The sequence below is a fragment of the Theropithecus gelada genome, chromosome 11, assembly GCF_003255815.1.
Source record: "Theropithecus gelada isolate Dixy chromosome 11, Tgel_1.0, whole genome shotgun sequence".
NCBI classification, from domain to species: domain Eukaryota; kingdom Metazoa; phylum Chordata; class Mammalia; order Primates; family Cercopithecidae; genus Theropithecus; species Theropithecus gelada.
This window is the reverse complement of record NC_037679.1, coordinates 61,262,673-61,281,325: the sequence shown is the minus strand read 5'-3', so window position 1 is coordinate 61,281,325 and position 18,653 is coordinate 61,262,673. Positions and strand designations below refer to the sequence as shown.

Below are 18,653 nucleotides of genomic sequence, written 5' to 3'. Positions count from 1 at the left end.
GTTAAATTATCTGTTTCCTGATGCATGATCTTATATACCGAAAAGCTAAAGACTCCACCAAAAAACTGTTAGAACTGATTAATGAATTCAGTAAAGTTGCATGATGCAAATCAACATTCAAAAATCGGTAACCTTTCTAATATACTAACAATGAACTATCTGAAAAAGAAATTAAGGTAATATGATTTACAAAAGCATCAAAATATCTTAGGAATAAATTTAACTGAGGAGGTAAAAGATCTGTACACAGAAATGATAAAACATTGATGAAAGACATTGAACTTGGCAAAAATAATTGGAAACATATCCTGTGTTCATGGATTGGATGAATTAATATTGTTAAAATGTTCTTACTCCTCAAAGCAATCCACAGATTTAATGCAGTGCCTACCTATCAAAACTCCAATGTCATTCTTTACAGAAATAGAAAAATCAATTTAAAAATTTATATGAAATCATAAAACACCCCAGATAGCCAAAGCAATTTTGAGCACAAAAGAACAAACCCGTAGGCATCACACTACCTGATTTCAAAATATATTGCAAAGCTGTGGTATTCAAGACAGCATGGTACTAACACAAAAAGAAATACCTCAACCAATAGAATAGGATAGAGAGCCCAGAAATAAATTCATGCATTTATGGTCAATCAATTTTTTACAAAGATGCCAAGAACATACAATGAAGAAAGTACAGTGTCTTCAATGAATGTTGTTGCAAAAAATGGTATATACACATGCAGAAGAATGAAACTAAACTGTTATCTCACCCCATGTGCAGAATCAACTGAAATTGGATTAAAGACTTAAACCTAAGACCTTAAACTGTAAAATGGCTAGAAGAAAATAGAAAAGGCTTCACAACATTAATCTCCACAACAGTGATTTTTTTGGATCTGACCCTAAAAGTACAGGAAACAAAAGCAAAACTAGGCAAGTGGAATTGTATTAAACTAAAGAGCTGCACAGCAAAGAAAACAACAGAGTGAAGATGCAACCTACAGATAGTAAGAAAATATTTGCAAATCATACATCTTGATAAGGGGCTAATATCAACAATATGTAAGGAACTCAAATTACTCAATAACAAGAAAACAGTTATATTTAAAAATGGGCAAAGAACCTGAGTAGACATTTCTTGAAAGAAAACATGCTTTATTCCACTACCACTTTAATTTTACCTCTGAGAAGACCTTGGACAAAGAATCATTCCCTGGTGGCTTTGATCTGTTTTCTCTAACAACTCTTGACAAATTACTGGAAAGGGGTGTAGTAGCAAAGGTCTACCAACACATCAGGGTCTGTGGATTAAGAGCCTTTAGTTAAGAAAAAAATGGCTCACTGTAGTCAAACTAAAGAATGAATTTAGATCTGTGTATGATACTCTTTTTACCAAAGAATTGAAAATAAACTTTTGTTTTTCAGTATATAATTTGTATTTTTTTCTCAGCCATTGTCTCACATCCTGCGAATCTAGAAAATTTAGGATTAAAGGTAAACTAGTTTAAAAAGTGGTTATTGGCCGGGCGCAGTGGCTCATGCCTGTAATCCTAGCACTTTGGGAGGCCGAGGTGGGTGGATCACCTGAGGTTAGGAGTTTGAGACCAGCCTAGCCAACATGGTGAAACCCTGTCTCTACTAAAAATACAAAAATTAGCCATGTGTGGTGGAGGGCACCTGTAATCCCAGCTACTTGGGAGGCTGAGGCAGGAGAATCTTTTGAACCTGGGAGGTGGAGGCTACAGTGAGCTGAGATCATACCACTGCACTCTAGCCTGGGTGACAAAGCAAGACTGTCTCAAAAAAAAGAAAAAAAAAAGGAGGGTTTGCTGCTTAGGTTTTGTTTTTTAATTTAATAATCCATTGATTACTGAAAAACATGTTTTAAATGTTTAAAGTATAAATAATACTCCAGCCTTTAGTAGGTATAAATGTATCAGCTTTTATAGTTATAAAAATAGTATCTTACTTCATCTGATTTATTTGGAGGAATAGAAAAAACTAAGGATTATGGATAACAGAAGAGGGCAAAGACTAAAGTAGATGTATAACAATATTTTTAATATCTCTTGTTGACCTGGCTAAAATGAAGATACTTTTTAAAATCCATCCTTTTTTGCTTTTAAGAAAACATTTAAAATTAAATTCAAGTGCTGATTTAGTGTAAAATTCTATACTTTTATTATTGAAAAAGCAAATCCAGAATAGACTAACCTTTTGTATGTTCTCAAAATAAAATAATATGACTCCTACTTTCTGTGATGGCTGTATAATACTTTTTACAATAAAGCCACAACAGTCTTCTTTCCCCCTCCATAAAAAGCATGATTATGAGTTATGATAAAAGCTTCAGTGACCTGGAGGGAAGGATGGGGAAAGGGGAGACTTTTCACTTACAAAGGCTGAAAATTGGTATATTTTTGTTTTTTTGCTTCCAGATTTTGTACTTCAGCTGCTGATATGAAAATTAGATTATTTACTTCAGATCTTCAAGATAAAAATGAATATAAGGTATGTTGACAACTGTCTACATCTTTAGAGTTTATTTTAAAACGTGTTTGTTTTTTGCTTTTTTAATTGGATTTATTCCAATTTAAAATGGCTTTTTATGGTCATCATTAAAGTATATAATTTAGGGTCTCATTTACTCTACTATAGGTTATAGTAACTAGCTTACTATATTACTAAGAACTAGGTTCTTAATAATGACTATAAATCTGATATCTCTTATTGAAATATTAGGTAGGAACAACAAATAAGAAAGAATTAGAAATTTACAGTTGGATATAGTAGGAGTATGATAGACATGACCATTCATAGAGTAAGAGTTGAACTTCATGGGAACAAATGATCGGTACAGCATAGCACAGGCAGGATTCCAAAGTGGTTAAGAGCACAGACACAGAAGCCAGATTCCTTGCATTTAAACCCCAGTATTATTACTTAGTAATGGTGTGACCTTGGTTGAGTAACCTAATCTCTTTGTGCTAATATCCTTACCTGTAAAATGTGGGTAATCATAGCAGCTGCCTTATAGGATTACGAGCATTGACTGAGCAAATTCATATAAAACACTTAGAATAATGTTGGTACATAGTAAACGCCATATGTGTTTTCTGTTACTATAATAATAACCCTCAGATTGGGTTGAAATTGCATCATGTTTTCTTATAAGAATGGTATTGCCTTCTTGGCTTTCTAATAAGCCAAAATATGAATATTGTTATAAAACAAAGATAAATTATAAACTTTTCCAATCATTTAGAAAATAGTAAAAAAAATATGCTGTAAGCTATTTACAATGGGCTTAATGTACTGTATGGATTGGTTAATTTAAGGCTGTACCAGAAATAACCAAGTATATAAATGGCACATAAAATTTTGACTTATCCAAAGTTAATATGCTAGTTATAATACACATTAAACATTTACTGTTAATTTAGTTTGTCTTGTAGACTGTGACAGAAGCTTTGGAGAATGATTTGGAGGACCTGGGTTTGTTAAAGTTGCTCAGGAATGTTTGACCCAAATCCTTTTTTTCTTTTTTAATGTTACATTTCTACATAGTGAGCAGTACTATATAGAACTGCTTTAATAACCTCAGAACTGAGATCAAATTTGAGTTCTTGGAAAGAAGGAAAGGTAGAAAGAATGATAACCATTAAAGTAATTATCTGACAGGCCTATTTAGCATTTCAACTATGAAGATTTAGACAGATTGAGCCTTACCTGCTCACACAGTCCTCCACTGTGCAACTTCTCATTTATTGCTTCTGTGTCGAGAAGATTTTTTGTGTTTGTGATGACTATGGGCTTATAACAACTAGCTGTCTTCACTGCTGGCAGTCACATTGAGCGTGTAAATGAAGTCATTAGATGGGGAAGTCCATCCTGTGTATGTTTGTTAAGTAGTAGTGAGTATGCAGAACAACAGATATAAGGTAAAAAGCCTAGAAGTACTCTACCTCAGTACCCTAAAAAGTTCCTAAAAGTACCCTAAAAAAGTACCCCTCAGTACCCTAAAAAGTACCCCTAAAAAGTTTTCTAGCTCTAATTTTTATTTAGGCTTTATATAATAAGTGAGAAAGGAGGTGATATGAGGACAGGTACAATAAAAATGCGTGTGTGTTTTTGTAAGAAATGCATACTAGAAAAGAAAGACTAAGCTAATAGTGTGTTGAATGATCAATTTCTTTCCAAGATAAACCTTCCAGAAAAGTGGGTGTATAAATCATGCTTTAAAAATAGCAGATTGCTTAAGAAATATTTATAGAAAAACATGCAGTGAAAGCTTTTAAGGCAGTGAAGCAAAAATATTATGTAGGAATATTGTAGGTTATTTTTCTGTTTTCTTACTAAGCTTTCTCTTTCTGTTAGGTTTTAGAGGGCCATACAGATTTCATTAATGGTTTGGTGTTTGATCCCAAAGAAGGCCAAGAAATTGCAAGTGTGAGTGACGATCACACCTGTAGGTATGTTGCTTATGTTATAACCACATTTTTAAATTGTCATTTTAATGAGAATTACATTTTTAAAATGAGAAAACAATGTGACTTTTATATAAATTCTACAGTGTTGTAAAAGAAGCATACCTTATTTGAACTGTTGGTATGGCACACACATGAGTTTCAAAACCAGTGAGATGAGTCCTCATCGCCATTAATGAAAACTTCCCTTGCCTCCCATGTGTGTCTTTTATCTCTTATTTCAGATTTTCACATTTATGAATTCCAAATCTATATTGGGCTGGGCACAGTGCCACATGCCTATAATCCCAGCTCTTTGGGAGGCCAAGGTGGGCGGATCGCCTGAGGTCAGGAGTTAACGACCAGCCTGACCAACATGGCGAAACTCCATTTCTACTAAACATACCAAAATCAGCCATGCATGGTAGTGCACACTTGTAATCCCAGCTACTCGGGGGGCTGAGACAAGAGAATCGCTTGGACCCGGGAGGCTGAGGTTGCAGTGAGCCAAGATTGTGCCACTGCACTCCAGCCTGGGTGACACAGCGATACACCATCTCAAAAAAAAAAAGCACACACACACAAACATACATTGGATCAAATTCTTCAATATTGGACAAGATGAGTAGGAGTAAAATGCAGTTGTCAAGTTACTTCACAGATGTTGTATAAGTTAGTGTGTAATAATGAACTATGACTCTCATCTGCTACATAAGACTGATGGAAAATTTAGTGTTTTGATAAAATCAGTAGTTTCTACGTAAGTTTTTTTTTAGATACAATACATTTAACTATTATGTTCTTCTACCTCACCCTCTAATTTAGAACAGATGAGGTAGCTATAACATTTTAATAGTGCCTAAAGCTGGAGAATTTTACAAGTAAAGAACAAGATGAAAAGGAAGAATAGCAGGTGGAAATAAGCTGAGAAGTCAGGAGTGGAATGAGTGCATCAGTCATTGGAAGGGTGTCAGTTGCTTCATTTGCTTTAACAATACTGAGGAAGAGAAAAACTGCTGCTCTGCTGTTTTGCATAATGTTTCATAAAACTCTGCCAAAATCCTTAGTATTTGTTAGTACTTATGTACATATAAAACTATTAAATATGTATGAGTTCACATTAGAAGTAAAGCTGCTAGCTACTTTTTAAATTTTTAATCTTCTTAATATAGCTCATCTTTTTAAAGTGATAGAGTCATAGGCCATTATTCTTTATGTACTGTCTGTTAAAATTTTCATGTCAGAGATATGAAAGATTTACATGACATTAAGATTCTAGAGCCCCAGGTACTACAAAATCAAGTTTGTATAGTGACTTGAAGAGTAAATGGAATTGTTTTAAGGTAAAAATTCAATCACTGGAAATAAATAATGGCATTTCAGCCCTTTAAAACGTAAGACTGTCCTAATCATAAGCATTTGGAATAATGAAATCTGCAAAGGGGGAAAATGAGTGTCTCTGCAAGCCAAGGAATCGCCTCTGAATAGTGAACAAAAGCCAGAGAGACCTAGGATCACACTCAGTATCTATGTTTTTGTTTGTTTGTTTTCTTATGACTCAGTTTTTTTTGTACACTAGCAAAATTATTTAAAAATTTAGGGGACTGACATAGGGTTGATAACTTTTTATTTTGTCAAATATAAGACTCTTACGTTTACTGCCTTCTACCATTATCATTTTATAAAAGAAAGGACATTATTACTCTAAAAAGTAGGAAAGGCATAACTAAAGAGTAAGTCTTTTCATTTAAATAAATCTAATTTTTTAAAACCTCACTACGTTGCTCCTAAGTTTCTCATTTTGCCAGACTGTGGTTGTTGATATTAGTGTTCAACAAATATTTGCTTTCCTTTCACCCTCCCATGAAAGGAGATTTTCCCACCTGATTGGCCCTTCCTTTGTGAATTGTTTAGGCCAATGTAGCATTAACAGGTGTGACACAGCAGAAGCTTCAAATGTTTTGCCTGGCTTGACTTGACCTCCTGTGCTCTGTCATTTGCTATAAGATGAGCATGTCCTAGATAGCTACCAATCACAGAATGAGAAACACATGGAGCAGATATGGACCCATATGGCATTATGGAAACAGAGCTTCCCATAGACCCATGTGCAAGAAATTTATGCTTATTTTTGTAAACCACTGAGATTTTCGGGTTGATGCACATCAAAGTATTTTTAGATTTTACAGCTTAGTTCACCAACCAAAAATAAACAACTCTGATTGGTTATTAAAGCCAAACCTCTTAGGCCAAAACCTAAGCAATATAGGTAAGATTTTTTAAAAAAACAGAACACATATAAAAACAAATTTAAAATGAGAAAGAGTAGATAGTATCATACACTCTCATAGCAAGAAAAGAAGGAATTCTGAGAGGACATATGTGATAATGTAAGATTCTTATAATATCACTTATATATTCTTACATTATCACATATGTGACAAAAGAGACTATCATATGAGCAGTTCTACAACATGTATTCTGTACTGTAAAGAGCAGACTCAGTGCTTAAAAAATTTTTAAATAACCTTAATATTTTGATCTGTGCATATTTTCTGATGTTTGACTTTGACATTTCAAAGAAAGACACGATATTACAATCAGCTAGCAGAATTTTGCCCTAGGAACACTATTTTAAAACAATCTGTCACCTGAATAGGTTCATGAAATGTATGTGTTGTATTGAAAATTGCCAAATTATGAATCAAATAGAATAAAGAGTCATACTGTGAACCAAAGTACCTCTGATAATATAAAATGTTATTATGGAAGATGATAGATTACATTTTATCTAAGATTCCATCTAGTTTTACTATTCTGTGATCTATGCAAGTTTATAAGAAAATTGAGTTCTCATTAAAGTCGGTCTTTATCAGTTCCAACACTGCCTTTCTAACAAACGTTTTATAATGCCTACCACACCTTTTTAAATGAAACTCACCGAAAATGTAGCCTTCCAAATATGTAAGTACAGAAAAATTGTTATAGTCCCTTAATTTTATTATATGTTTCTATAAAAGGAAAACCAATAGAATAATAATGCATTGTGTATAAGCTCAGATACAACTACATATGAAGACATAGTGAGGTAGCTTTTGTTATTCTTTACAACGAATAAGACTGGATATCAGAAAAATTAGATAACACGAAAATGTAAGGCAGAGGCAAGGCAGTCAACTTGCACAGTTGCAAGGATTTATGAGTTGTGTAGAGTATAATGTAAATAGTGCCATCTGGAGTTCTACAGTGTCATAGCCCTGAGCAGATCTACAGTTGTAGGATAAAAGCTCATGTTAGTAGTAATAGAATGAAATTAAATCTCATAAGAGAAATAGGGAAATACAGGTAATCAAAATAGGAATAACATAGCAAGATAAATCATAGGATGTCAAGTTGGAAAAATAAGGAAAGACAATATTCTTGCAAATCAGCTAGTTTTTATATGTACAGTATCAAAGTAATTCACTGTTATGCCATGGAATGAAATAATTAATGAAGATTGCAGAAAATATCTCTTTTGAAATGTCCCTACTTTTTGGGATTTCTAAAGTTCACTCAGTCATTCAAAAGGCATATAAAATGACTAGCATCACTGGCTCTCATGTGCTAAATGTCTGTGGCACCCCAATAATCAGGACAACCAAAAATAGCCCCTTAGGTATTGGACCAACCCCTTGTTGAGGCTCATTGGTTTAGATAATAATATGTGACCAGGCACTATCCTGAGCATTTTTTATGAATTCACTCATTTAATCCTCAAACACCTTATAGGATAGGTTCTTTTAGTATTCCCCTTTTATAGCAGTCTGTCTCTTAAGTACTGAAGTATACTGTTTCTACTTTAAGATTCTCTAAGAGATTTTAGTCTTTTGGGGTTATTGAAAAAGCAAATGTTCCTATTACCTGTCCATTCTGATCAAAATCAAGCATTAGTTATAGCTTCATAAAATTGATAGAATTGTATTTAGAGTCATGTCTATAGAAGTGTTACCATCTTCTGCTGGTAAAGAACTTATCGTTTTTAAAGATACCTTTGACATCACACTCTAGTACCAATCCTTGAAATGAAGATGTTAGGTTCCCTCTTCATACCACATTAGCCCAGTTATTCAGATAAAGAAGAGGAGAAAATGCAAGCTGCCACAGAGAGCTGCATGGTATCAGTGATGCCTAAGTAACAGAGGGTTTGACTGCTGCTGAGAAACAGACTTTTCTGGAGGGTAGGGAAAGCTATTCTGGAGTAGGTTACTTTAGACTTTCACTAATAAGGTATTTTGTGGATTCGGCCATGCTTTGCTGCTGTAGAGGACATCACACAGCTTAGAAGAATACTCTGCTGGTAGTAATAGAAGAGCTTAGAAAAATGCTCTTCTGGTAGTAAAAGAATGCTTTTCTGTATGAAAAGTATGAAAAGTATATATATACTTACTATTTCTGTATGAAAATATATATATATTTTCATTTTTCTTACAGAAAAAGTAAGTATATATATACTTTTCTTATAGAAAAAGTAAGTATATATATACTTTTCTTACAGGAAGTATATATATACACACACACTTACAGAAAAGTATATATCTTGATGAAGAAATATGTATCTTTATGAAAAAGGTGCCATTACTGAAACAGCAAGCGTCTGAGAGATGTGTTTAATAAAGGAAATTCCCAAGTAAAGCATGGAGTTTCTAGTCATTCAGCCTCATATTCTACACCATTTTCTTTATGATCCCTCATCATGTCTACCATATGCAAATGCACTCACGTGCATATACATGTATATATAAAAATGTATATGTACACATATATACACATGTTGATACAAATACTGATGCTTTATGTGTGTGTTTGTATGTGCATATGCACAGAAAAATATAAATACTTATGTTCATAGTTATGACCTAGTGTCATTGAAAGAAGGCTAAAATTATTATGGTATTTGAGAGGTAAAGAAGTGCATATTCATTTAGAAAAAATTATTATCTCTTCCTGCAAAAGAATGTAAAAGTGTCATTTAAGTATTTAATGGGTTAAGCTTATTATTTTTTAAAACTCACTAATACAGAACATCTCATTCCCAGTCATTGCCAAATAACAGATGTTCTTGTATATTAGAAACAGTACCATTCTGTAAGAACAAGTCAGATCAACAAGTATTTATTAAACATATTTAGTATACCCAATATTTAGTACTTCGGGTGATACAAAAGAAATACAAGACCTAGCACTCACTGTAACTACAAAGGATATCAATAGTAAATCCCATCCCTCCTCCTCATCCCTCAATAATCTTTTAAAATATTAGATAAAAGTTTATGGTGAAAGAAAACTGATTTCTAGTAACCAGGGAATTTTTAGTTTAATAAAATATAGGTGTGCATATAATGTTCCATTCACTTTCTCTAAGCCATGGAATATTTGTAGTTGTCATGTTCTAACTGGGATCACTTTTTAAAAGAATGAGAGAAGGGTGGCATATAAAAAATAAAGAATAAGATATAGGAATGTAACCAAATCACTGTATAAAGGAATACTAAATTACCTAAGCTACTGACTAAGCCAGTAAAATAGTTGTTTGAAAAATGTTACAAGAGGAAAAAGGATTTTTATCAAATTTGTTCTGTGTACCACATGCAAGCTATGTGTTTTTCATATTACCTCTGTTTATGTACATTTGCAAGTCTTTAAGATCCATAATTAAGGTGAAGTGTTCTTCCTCCACCCCCACCCCAACTGAGATCACAAAATATGCAATGTACTTAATAATAGTCCTTGTGGGAAACAGAAAAAAGGAAACTGAGAGCCTTCTGAAGGCAGGCCAATGAAGCATTCTTTGGAAAGTAATCCACATCTAGGAGTGCATAAACCATGCCCGGGTACAAAGTATAATCAGAATAATTTACATGATTTATTATAGTGTTATAGTTAAAATTCAGGAAAAGTTCCCTGCTTGTCTTCTAAAACTCACTCTAATTTTTTGTAACATTTTGAATAAAGATCAGTTATTGCATAGTTCTAACAAAAGCCTTGAGAAAGGGATAAAATGGACACTTTGTGTTGAGCGTGGTAATACTTTAGCTCCAGTGATAGAACATAGAGATTGTCTTTAAAAGAGCTCTCCAAAAATTATACTAAAACCTGTTTATCACTTTTGCAGACATTTTTAAATTCAATGCAATGAAATAGTGTGTTAATGAAAGACTGTAATAGAGTAGGAGTCAGTAAAGTGCTGAAAAAGTTTTCTAAAACTTGACATGATCATTTACTGGTAAAAATCACTCTCTAGTAGCCAATACTTTGTTCTTTTTTGTATACCCTTGTAGATGAAATACAAAACAAGTACTTAATAAAATATACCACCAAATCAGTGACTATAGTAATTTAAGCTTGCTTTAGGTGGCCCTCATGTGGTTACAGTAAGTGGATTGTAAAATGGGAATCATATCCATAAACAGTTTCCAGATTTTGAAAGACCGTTTATATGAATGATAAAGGAGTACTTTCTCTTATTGATAGCTTTAGTATTCAGCATATAGTCAAATTTTAAGTTGTAAAGTTTATCAAAATTTTTCTTGGATAAAATGAAATGCTAATATTTCCTGGGTAGTGTTACTGTTGCTTGTGTTAAGGCTTATGTTAGTTAAAGAAAAAGCCCTTCTACTCTGAATTCCTTAAAGATGAAATCATTACACATGGTCTGTTTGAAAACTAACATATGGTATTTCTTTGCAGTTGAGAGTTTAATTTTTGAAGTTTATTTTTAAATGTGACAAAATTTCTCAATTTCCATCCTTCAAAAATTTATCTGTCTGTATAAGTTAAATGAGATGTTAACAATTGTCCTCTGAGACAGCCTCAGTTTCTCACCTCTGTGATAATAAATTGTAGTTTCTGCTCAATTTGTTTACAATTACAAGAAATCAAAATGAAGAAACAGCATATAAATTGATAAGATTTTTACCCTCCCCAAAGCTTTGTGAAGATGTATAATAGATTAAATTTTGTGTGGTGTAGTTTATTAGTGTTCTGTATGAAACAGGGCACCTTCTTCCTTCTCTCTCCACCCTCAAAGTACATGCAGCCTTTGTTATCAACTCTGATTTTGACTTACTATTTTCAGTTATTGAGGGGTAAGATAATAAGCATGTACAATTATCTCATTTTCACCCTCTTAAATCTTGCTCTGAAGTCAGTAAAACTTCTAATAATAATATTTTATCATTAGTACTGCTAGTACATTAAAACTACTGCTACAGCTACTACTTGCTCAGTAGTCTCAAGTTTAAAAAAAAAAAGAATTAATCTAATCTTATTTTCTAAATATATTTGGACACACATACTGAAAGTATCCTTTACAAAATTCTTACTTCCGACTATCCTGCTATTTTGTTGTCTCCACTTTTAAGGCTTTTGCCTAGCTGTCAAAGTTCTCCATAGTCTCAACCATAAACTGACAAAGTTTATTTACCAACTCTAACCTACCATACCCACCGAAAAGATTTGTCCATCTAATCTCTAGATGTGGGCTTTCAGTTACATGGTTCCCCACCTCTGAACTCCTTTTGCACTTAAAACCAGATATTTTAGCACTTTGCAAAATGTTTCACTTTTCTTTCTAATTGTGTACTCATTTACTAAGCAAACACACTATGGCTTACCCTACTTTGAATCATCTATAACCTGATTTAACTTAGTAATTGATTGATTGGAACTAAGAGAAAATCCTAGTTTTGCTCAGTGAAAAATCTGTTTCTTGTCTAAGAATGTTGAGGGTCCCTTTCGTGTACCAGTGACATTGTAAAGTGCCTGCTAATCCTTATAACTACATCTCTGTATTACTATTCTTTCTTTCTCATTTAATTAATCAATACACAGATTCATGTGATCCAGTCATGTCTTTTAGAAAGATTATGGTTCATATTTTTTGCTTTACCAGTTAGGGCCAAATGGATACAGATGTGTCATTTAATGTCATCCATTCCTCCTTTTGTGTTGTCAAAAACCATTTGGTAGTAGAAATTCCCTTCTGCAATGAATTCCCTAGCAAACAATGAGCTGCCAAAAATGTTAAAAATGGAGAATGAACAATTAAACAGAGTATTACCCAGGAAATTTCCTTTTGAATCCTCAGACAGAACATCTTTCTTTACTAATGTCCATTTAAAAGACCTTTGAGAATATCTAGGATATCCCCAATATGCCAACACCCAATTTATGGGACCTTTTTATTAATTAAATGGGACAATAGCATTTAAATACCATATGGTAGAGATACTTAATGTTCTGCTGAAAAGCACTCGGCCTCAAATGGAGCAATAATTATGCAATAAAATACTAAACGTAAAATAAGCATAATTCATAATCTTAGATCTGGATAGCTCTCTATCCCATCATTTTACAGCTAAATCTAAGAGTTCTATTTAGGACCACAATGTTAGGAGGGATGGGGATGTTTATTATAATTACAGTTCAAATTGGATGAAAACTGTCATTTTATTTCACTTGAGGAGTGATGCTTTATTTACCTAGTTCCCATTTGATTTGGTCTGTATTGGCATCTCAATATGTCAGCACATAACTTTGCCATAAAAGCTTTTCCTTTTAAATTTCCCTTGCAAACATTTAAATATGTGCATATGTATATTAATATAAATCCTAGGTTTTGTCTAAGGTAATTAAACCTGATAACATTTATTATGTACTTTTATCCTTTGATAAGTGGTCTGTCATCTTTTCATATGTTTGATTATGTGTATTATGAAGGCTGTGGGGTTTTTTTTGGTTTTTGGGTTTTTTTTGAGACAGTTGCACTCTGTTTCCTGGGCTAGAGTACAGTGGCGAAATCTCAGCTTACTGCAACCTCCGCCTCCCAGATTCAAGCAATTCTCCTGCCTCAGCCGCCCGAGTAGTTGGGATTACAGGCGCCTACCAGCATGCCCAGCTAATTTTTGTATTTTTAGTAGAGACAGGGTTTCACCATATTGGTCAGGCTGGTCTTGAACTCCTGACCTCAGGTGATCTGCCTGCCTCAGCCTCCCAAAGTGCTGGAATTACAGGTGTGAGCCACAGTGCCCGGCCGGCTGTGAGCTTTTAAAGCATTTCTCTTTCTGTGATGCACTACTTTCCTGAAAAGTGTGCTTCTGTGGTTATAACTGACTTTGCAATAGTAATAATTTGGAAATATTAAAACCTGAATTTTCAGATTTTGAATTTTTTTCTTTTATAGTAGAAATCCTGTTGTCTGTCGTGGTCTAGACCAAAAGTTTCTTAGATAACAAAAAGTCAGTAAACTCAGGACATCATTTTAAAAGAATGCCTACCTGCCTTATTTTAATATACGACCCATGTGTATTAAAAACCATTCGCCAGTCATTAGGCCAGTGCTTTTTTTCTTAGGTTATGAGTCCATTGATTGCCTTGGGACCACTTTTTTGACATGAACCACAACCAAAATACAATGTCTTCAATGAAAATAACACTTAGAAAAGCAATCTTAATTCAGAATACATCTAGATTTTTATTTTTTTTATTTAATCTTTTAAAACTGTCACACATACCTAATTTGAGTGAGTTTTTTTTTTCTCTTTTAGAAACTTACCTTTAGTTAGTTGGCACTGACTTGGTTTCATTGAAATAGCTTTCACATTCATATTTTGTCAGTTTATATAATATTATGTAATTTCATTAATAAGCATGGGTTTACATCACATACAACCAGTGGTTTGCTAAGCAAAGAAGCTATATTCCCTCTTCGTACACATATAACAAATGCACGTGTGGGCATATTAAAAAATAGCGTTCTCATTCTTGTCACTTCTATAGAGGGAAAAAAAAATCTGTCAGAGTCAGTTCAGAGAGATTCTACTGTAGACTGTGTTTACCACATTTTAAAACTTAGGCACATTTGTCCATACATAGATACATGAAAGTAAAATGCAAAAAAAAAGATGAGAAATCTACCTTACAAAATAAGACCACCTGAAAAGCTGTACCTGTTGCCATTCATATAAATAATTGTTTAAGACTGTTTTTGTCAGAGAATGAGAGAAAGTTTTGACTTTTTCCACTGGTAATTAAATATGAGAGGGAAAAAGGAAATATGAGGTGCAGCCAACTTGGAAAGCTGTTTGATGATAACTACCTGCTAAAGTTGAATATATTTGTAAGCTGTGATCCAGCAATTCCATGCCTAGGTATGTACCCAGCAAGTGTGTGTGTGTGTATGTGATCGTATGTGGGTATCTATATTCATTAAAAGACATGTGCAAGAAGGCTTATAGCAGCATTCTTGGTGATGACCAAAAATTGGAAACAACCTAAATGTCTGTCAGGAGTAGAATGAATATATATGTTGTTGTGTACTGAATTAATTGAAGACTGTATAAGGCATTAAGAAAAGACAAATTACAACAACATGCAACAAATGGTGGTAAATCTCACAAAACCTAACGATGAGTAAAAGAAGTCAGACCAAGAAAACATGTAACATATGAAAATTGACATCATTTTTATGATGTTCAAAAATAGGCAAAAGTAAGCAATAACATTTGAAGTCAGAAGAGTGGGTACCTTTTGTGAGAGAGCAAAGAGGTATGACTGGAAAGGGAGCACAAGACAACTTTTGGAGCCTTGGCAATACTCTGTTTCTTGATTTAGGTGCCATTCTTTTTGAGTGTCTTCTCTTCGAATTGTACATTTAAGATTTGTGTACTTTTATTATATGTGGTATACTTCAAAAATTTTATCCAAAGAAGTGACTATCTCATGTAAGTAATATTAACTAGATAAGCTGTATAGTAAAGACACAGAAAAATGAGCTGAACTCCACAAAAGGATTTGAGAAGGGCTTAATTAAGGAATCTATCAAAAAGGAAAATAAGACTTAACAACTTAAATTGTCCCATCTGTAGCTAATTTAGTTAGGATAACTAGATTCAGCCCCGTTTGTTGTATTTTACATACTTAGTACTTGGATTGTGTAACCACTAAGAATTATTGAATAAGCATATAATTATAAACCATGAATCATTTTATCCCAATCCCTTGAAAACTAATCTCATTTTTAAGTCAGGTTTTTGTTTGTTTGTTTTCTTAAATGTCAGGCTCTGTTCAGGATAAAATACTGGTTAAAAATTAGGACGGGCGCGGTGGCTCATGCCTGTAATCCCAGCACTTTGGGAGGCTGAGGTGGATGGATCACGAGGTCAGGAGATCGAGACCATCCTGGCTAACATGGTGAAACTCCGTCTCTACTAAAAATACAAAAAAATTAGCCAGGCGTGGTGGCGGGCGCCTGTAGTCCCAGCTACTCGGGAGGCTGAGGCAGGAAAATGGCATGAACCCAGGAGGTGGAGCTTGCAGTGAGCCGAGATCAGGCCACTGCACTCCAGCCTGGGTGACAGAGCCAGACTCTGTCTCAAAAAAAAAAAAAAAAATTAGGTGAAACTTTGGTTCATTGGACAGGAATACACTTCATTAACTGACCAGTTTTTATTTAATATTTTTATCCATATTTTCTACCTCTTTTGTTTCCTTCATTTGGAAGAAAAAATCATGGAAATATTTTGGAATGTATTTACTCAATTTATATAATAGCCAACAAAACAAATACATATTAGAATAAGATCAAAAGAATGGAGGTTTTAAACCATCCTCTTATGTAACTTGCTGAATTTTCAAGACAAATTCCTACTATTTCAATAGTGGTAAAATACATGCTAGCGCAACACTTTATTTTGCAGAAGGCAATAGAGAAGAAATACTTAATCAGTTGCCATAATTAATCATCTAATTCGTCGTGGGGAGTGAAACACAGATGCATAAAGCCTTGCTAAATGTGATTTCTCTCTTCAATTAAATTGTAGTTGTTTCCCTTGTATAATAAATACAGATGAAAAGTATTGATTTGGCAAGAGGACAGTATGCTTCTAAATTGTTTAATCATTAAGATAATCATTTTGAAAAACATCTATGTTCATTTATATGTAACTATGATATTTTAATATTCAGAGACCCAATAATTTCTACAAGGAAGAAGAATACTTGAAGTAATGTGTTTTGGCACAGAATAGTAGCATTGTCCAATATATATTCTGCTTTCTGTGAAATAAATTTTTGCCTACACATTGAAAATAAATTCCTGAAATTGGCTAAATCTGTTTTATTGGTCTCTAATGAGATATGAACTATAAAACCTAGAAGAAAAATTCCAATGAATGAGTTCAGTTCTTTTTTTATTGTTGGTTTTTTGCTGTTGCTGTTGTTGTTGTTTTGAGACAGGGTCCCTGTCACCCAGGCTGGAGTGCAGAGGTGCAAACGTGGCACACTGCAGCCTCCACCTCCTGTGCTCAAGCAATCCTCCCACGTCAGCCTGCCATTTCAGCCTCCCGAGTAATAGCTGGGGCTACAGGTGTGCACCACTGCGCCTGGCCAATTCTTGTATGTTTTGTAGAGGCGAAGTTTCACTGTATTTGCCAGGCTGGTCTTGAACTCCTGGGCTCAAGTGATCCTTCTGTCTCAGCCTCCCAAAGTGCTGGGATTACAGGCATGAGCCATGTCACTCAGTCAAGTTCAGTTCTTAAGGATCAGAATTGTATGTGCACTTTGCCAGCCTCTCACCGACTTCTGTCACCTGCTGTACTCTGTGCCACTCTCTGTGCCAGTGCAAGGTAACAGTGGCTGAATATGGAGAATGAGCAGTGGGTGAGGGATAGCATTTTCACAACATAGTGCCATGACTGAGGTTTCTGAGTCTTGATCTCCCTCTGCGATGATAAAGCAATTGAAGTGGAGAGCCATGTTGGTGGGTAACCTGGTCCTTATTACTGTGGATTTGTTACTATTGAGGAAAGAGAGAACAGCAAGAACCAAATGCCTCTTCTTTCACCCCAGCTTTAATCATCAACCATGGCCAGCTTGGGGAGAGAAAACTGAAAAAATAAGCCAAATTACAAAAGGTATAAATAGGAAGTAGCCACTGGATTGGAATCCTAAAGGTAGAAGGAATAAACAATATGGAAGATGGCCATGTTGCTACATTTACATAACTTCATATTAGCTTCTTTGTATGTTGTTTTGAAAATAAAAATACTCAGCGTGCATGTGTGTGTGTGTTTGTAAGCACCTCAGTAGTAATTATTGTCAATTGAAATGACTACTGAAGTAGTCAGACAACCTGATTAGTGACCTAGAAACCTCAAGATTTTGCCCACAAAATAAAGAGTATATAAATAATTTAATTTGATTACCATGTAACAGTGTTGCTGTGATAGATTAATTAGAGGGAAAATGTGTGTGACTCTTTTGTCTATGATTGAGTATGGTAAAATTTAAATTATTCATACTACTTTCATATTATTTAAAAGTGGTGTTATAATTTTCTTTAAAAGATATACATTAAATACAAATGTCTGCCTTATAATCTGTAGTTAATAGCTTTGAATAAATTCATGGAAATTTAATTTTTTAGTAATGATATATCAAGAACAATTAACATTATACTGTTATTCTTCTATTAGGATTTGGAACTTGGAAGGCGTGCAAACAGCTCATTTTGTTCTGCATTCTCCTGGCATGAGTGTATGCTGGCATCCTGAGGAGACTTTTAAGGTTATTGTTTATAATTTAACTCTCTTATCAAATTGAAAAGACATATAGAGATATAAGACATCACATACATCGAGGAGAAAGAGCAATGATTTTTCCCATCTCAGAGGTACTAATCAGCACAAATGCATTTGGATTGTACTAATCAGCAAAAATGTATTTGGGTCAGTCTAGAAACCTGTACTGTAGAAGTTTCTCTATAATTGTTAAGATTTGTATTTGGCAGCCATCATCCATAATTGGCATTTATTCAAACTACACTTTTCCTGATCTTTAGTGGATGTCAGTGTAAAAACTGGTGTTCCAACAATCTAGTAGCAGTAGGCAGGGATTTTTTTTGTTTTGGTTTTTCTTTTGTTTTTGCTTTTGTTTTTTTAAACAGGGTCTCTCTCTGTCACCCAGGTTGGAGTGCAGTGGTGTGATCTTGGCTCATTGCAGCCTCTGCCTCCGAGGCTCAAGCAATCCTCTCACCTCAGCCTCCTGAATGGCTGGGACTGTAGGCACGTACCACCACACCTGGCTAATTTTTTTGTATTTTTGGTAGGGCTGGGGTTTTGCCATATTACCCAGGGTGCTCTCAAACTCC

At 34.1% G+C, this 18,653-nt stretch overlaps 1 protein-coding gene across 1 annotated transcript in view; it reads left to right on the top strand.

Annotated features, from left to right (window-relative positions):
* Positions 1–18,653, top strand: part of NUP37 (nucleoporin 37) — a 46,452-nt gene that overhangs the window by 16,747 nt on the left and 11,052 nt on the right. Inside the window, exons 4-6 of the mRNA XM_025402928.1 lie at positions 2,438–2,510; positions 4,377–4,471; positions 17,980–18,070. Of these exons, the coding sequence (XP_025258713.1) occupies positions 2,438–2,510; positions 4,377–4,471; positions 17,980–18,070 (259 nt within the window). The remainder of the gene's footprint in view (positions 1–2,437; positions 2,511–4,376; positions 4,472–17,979; positions 18,071–18,653) is intronic.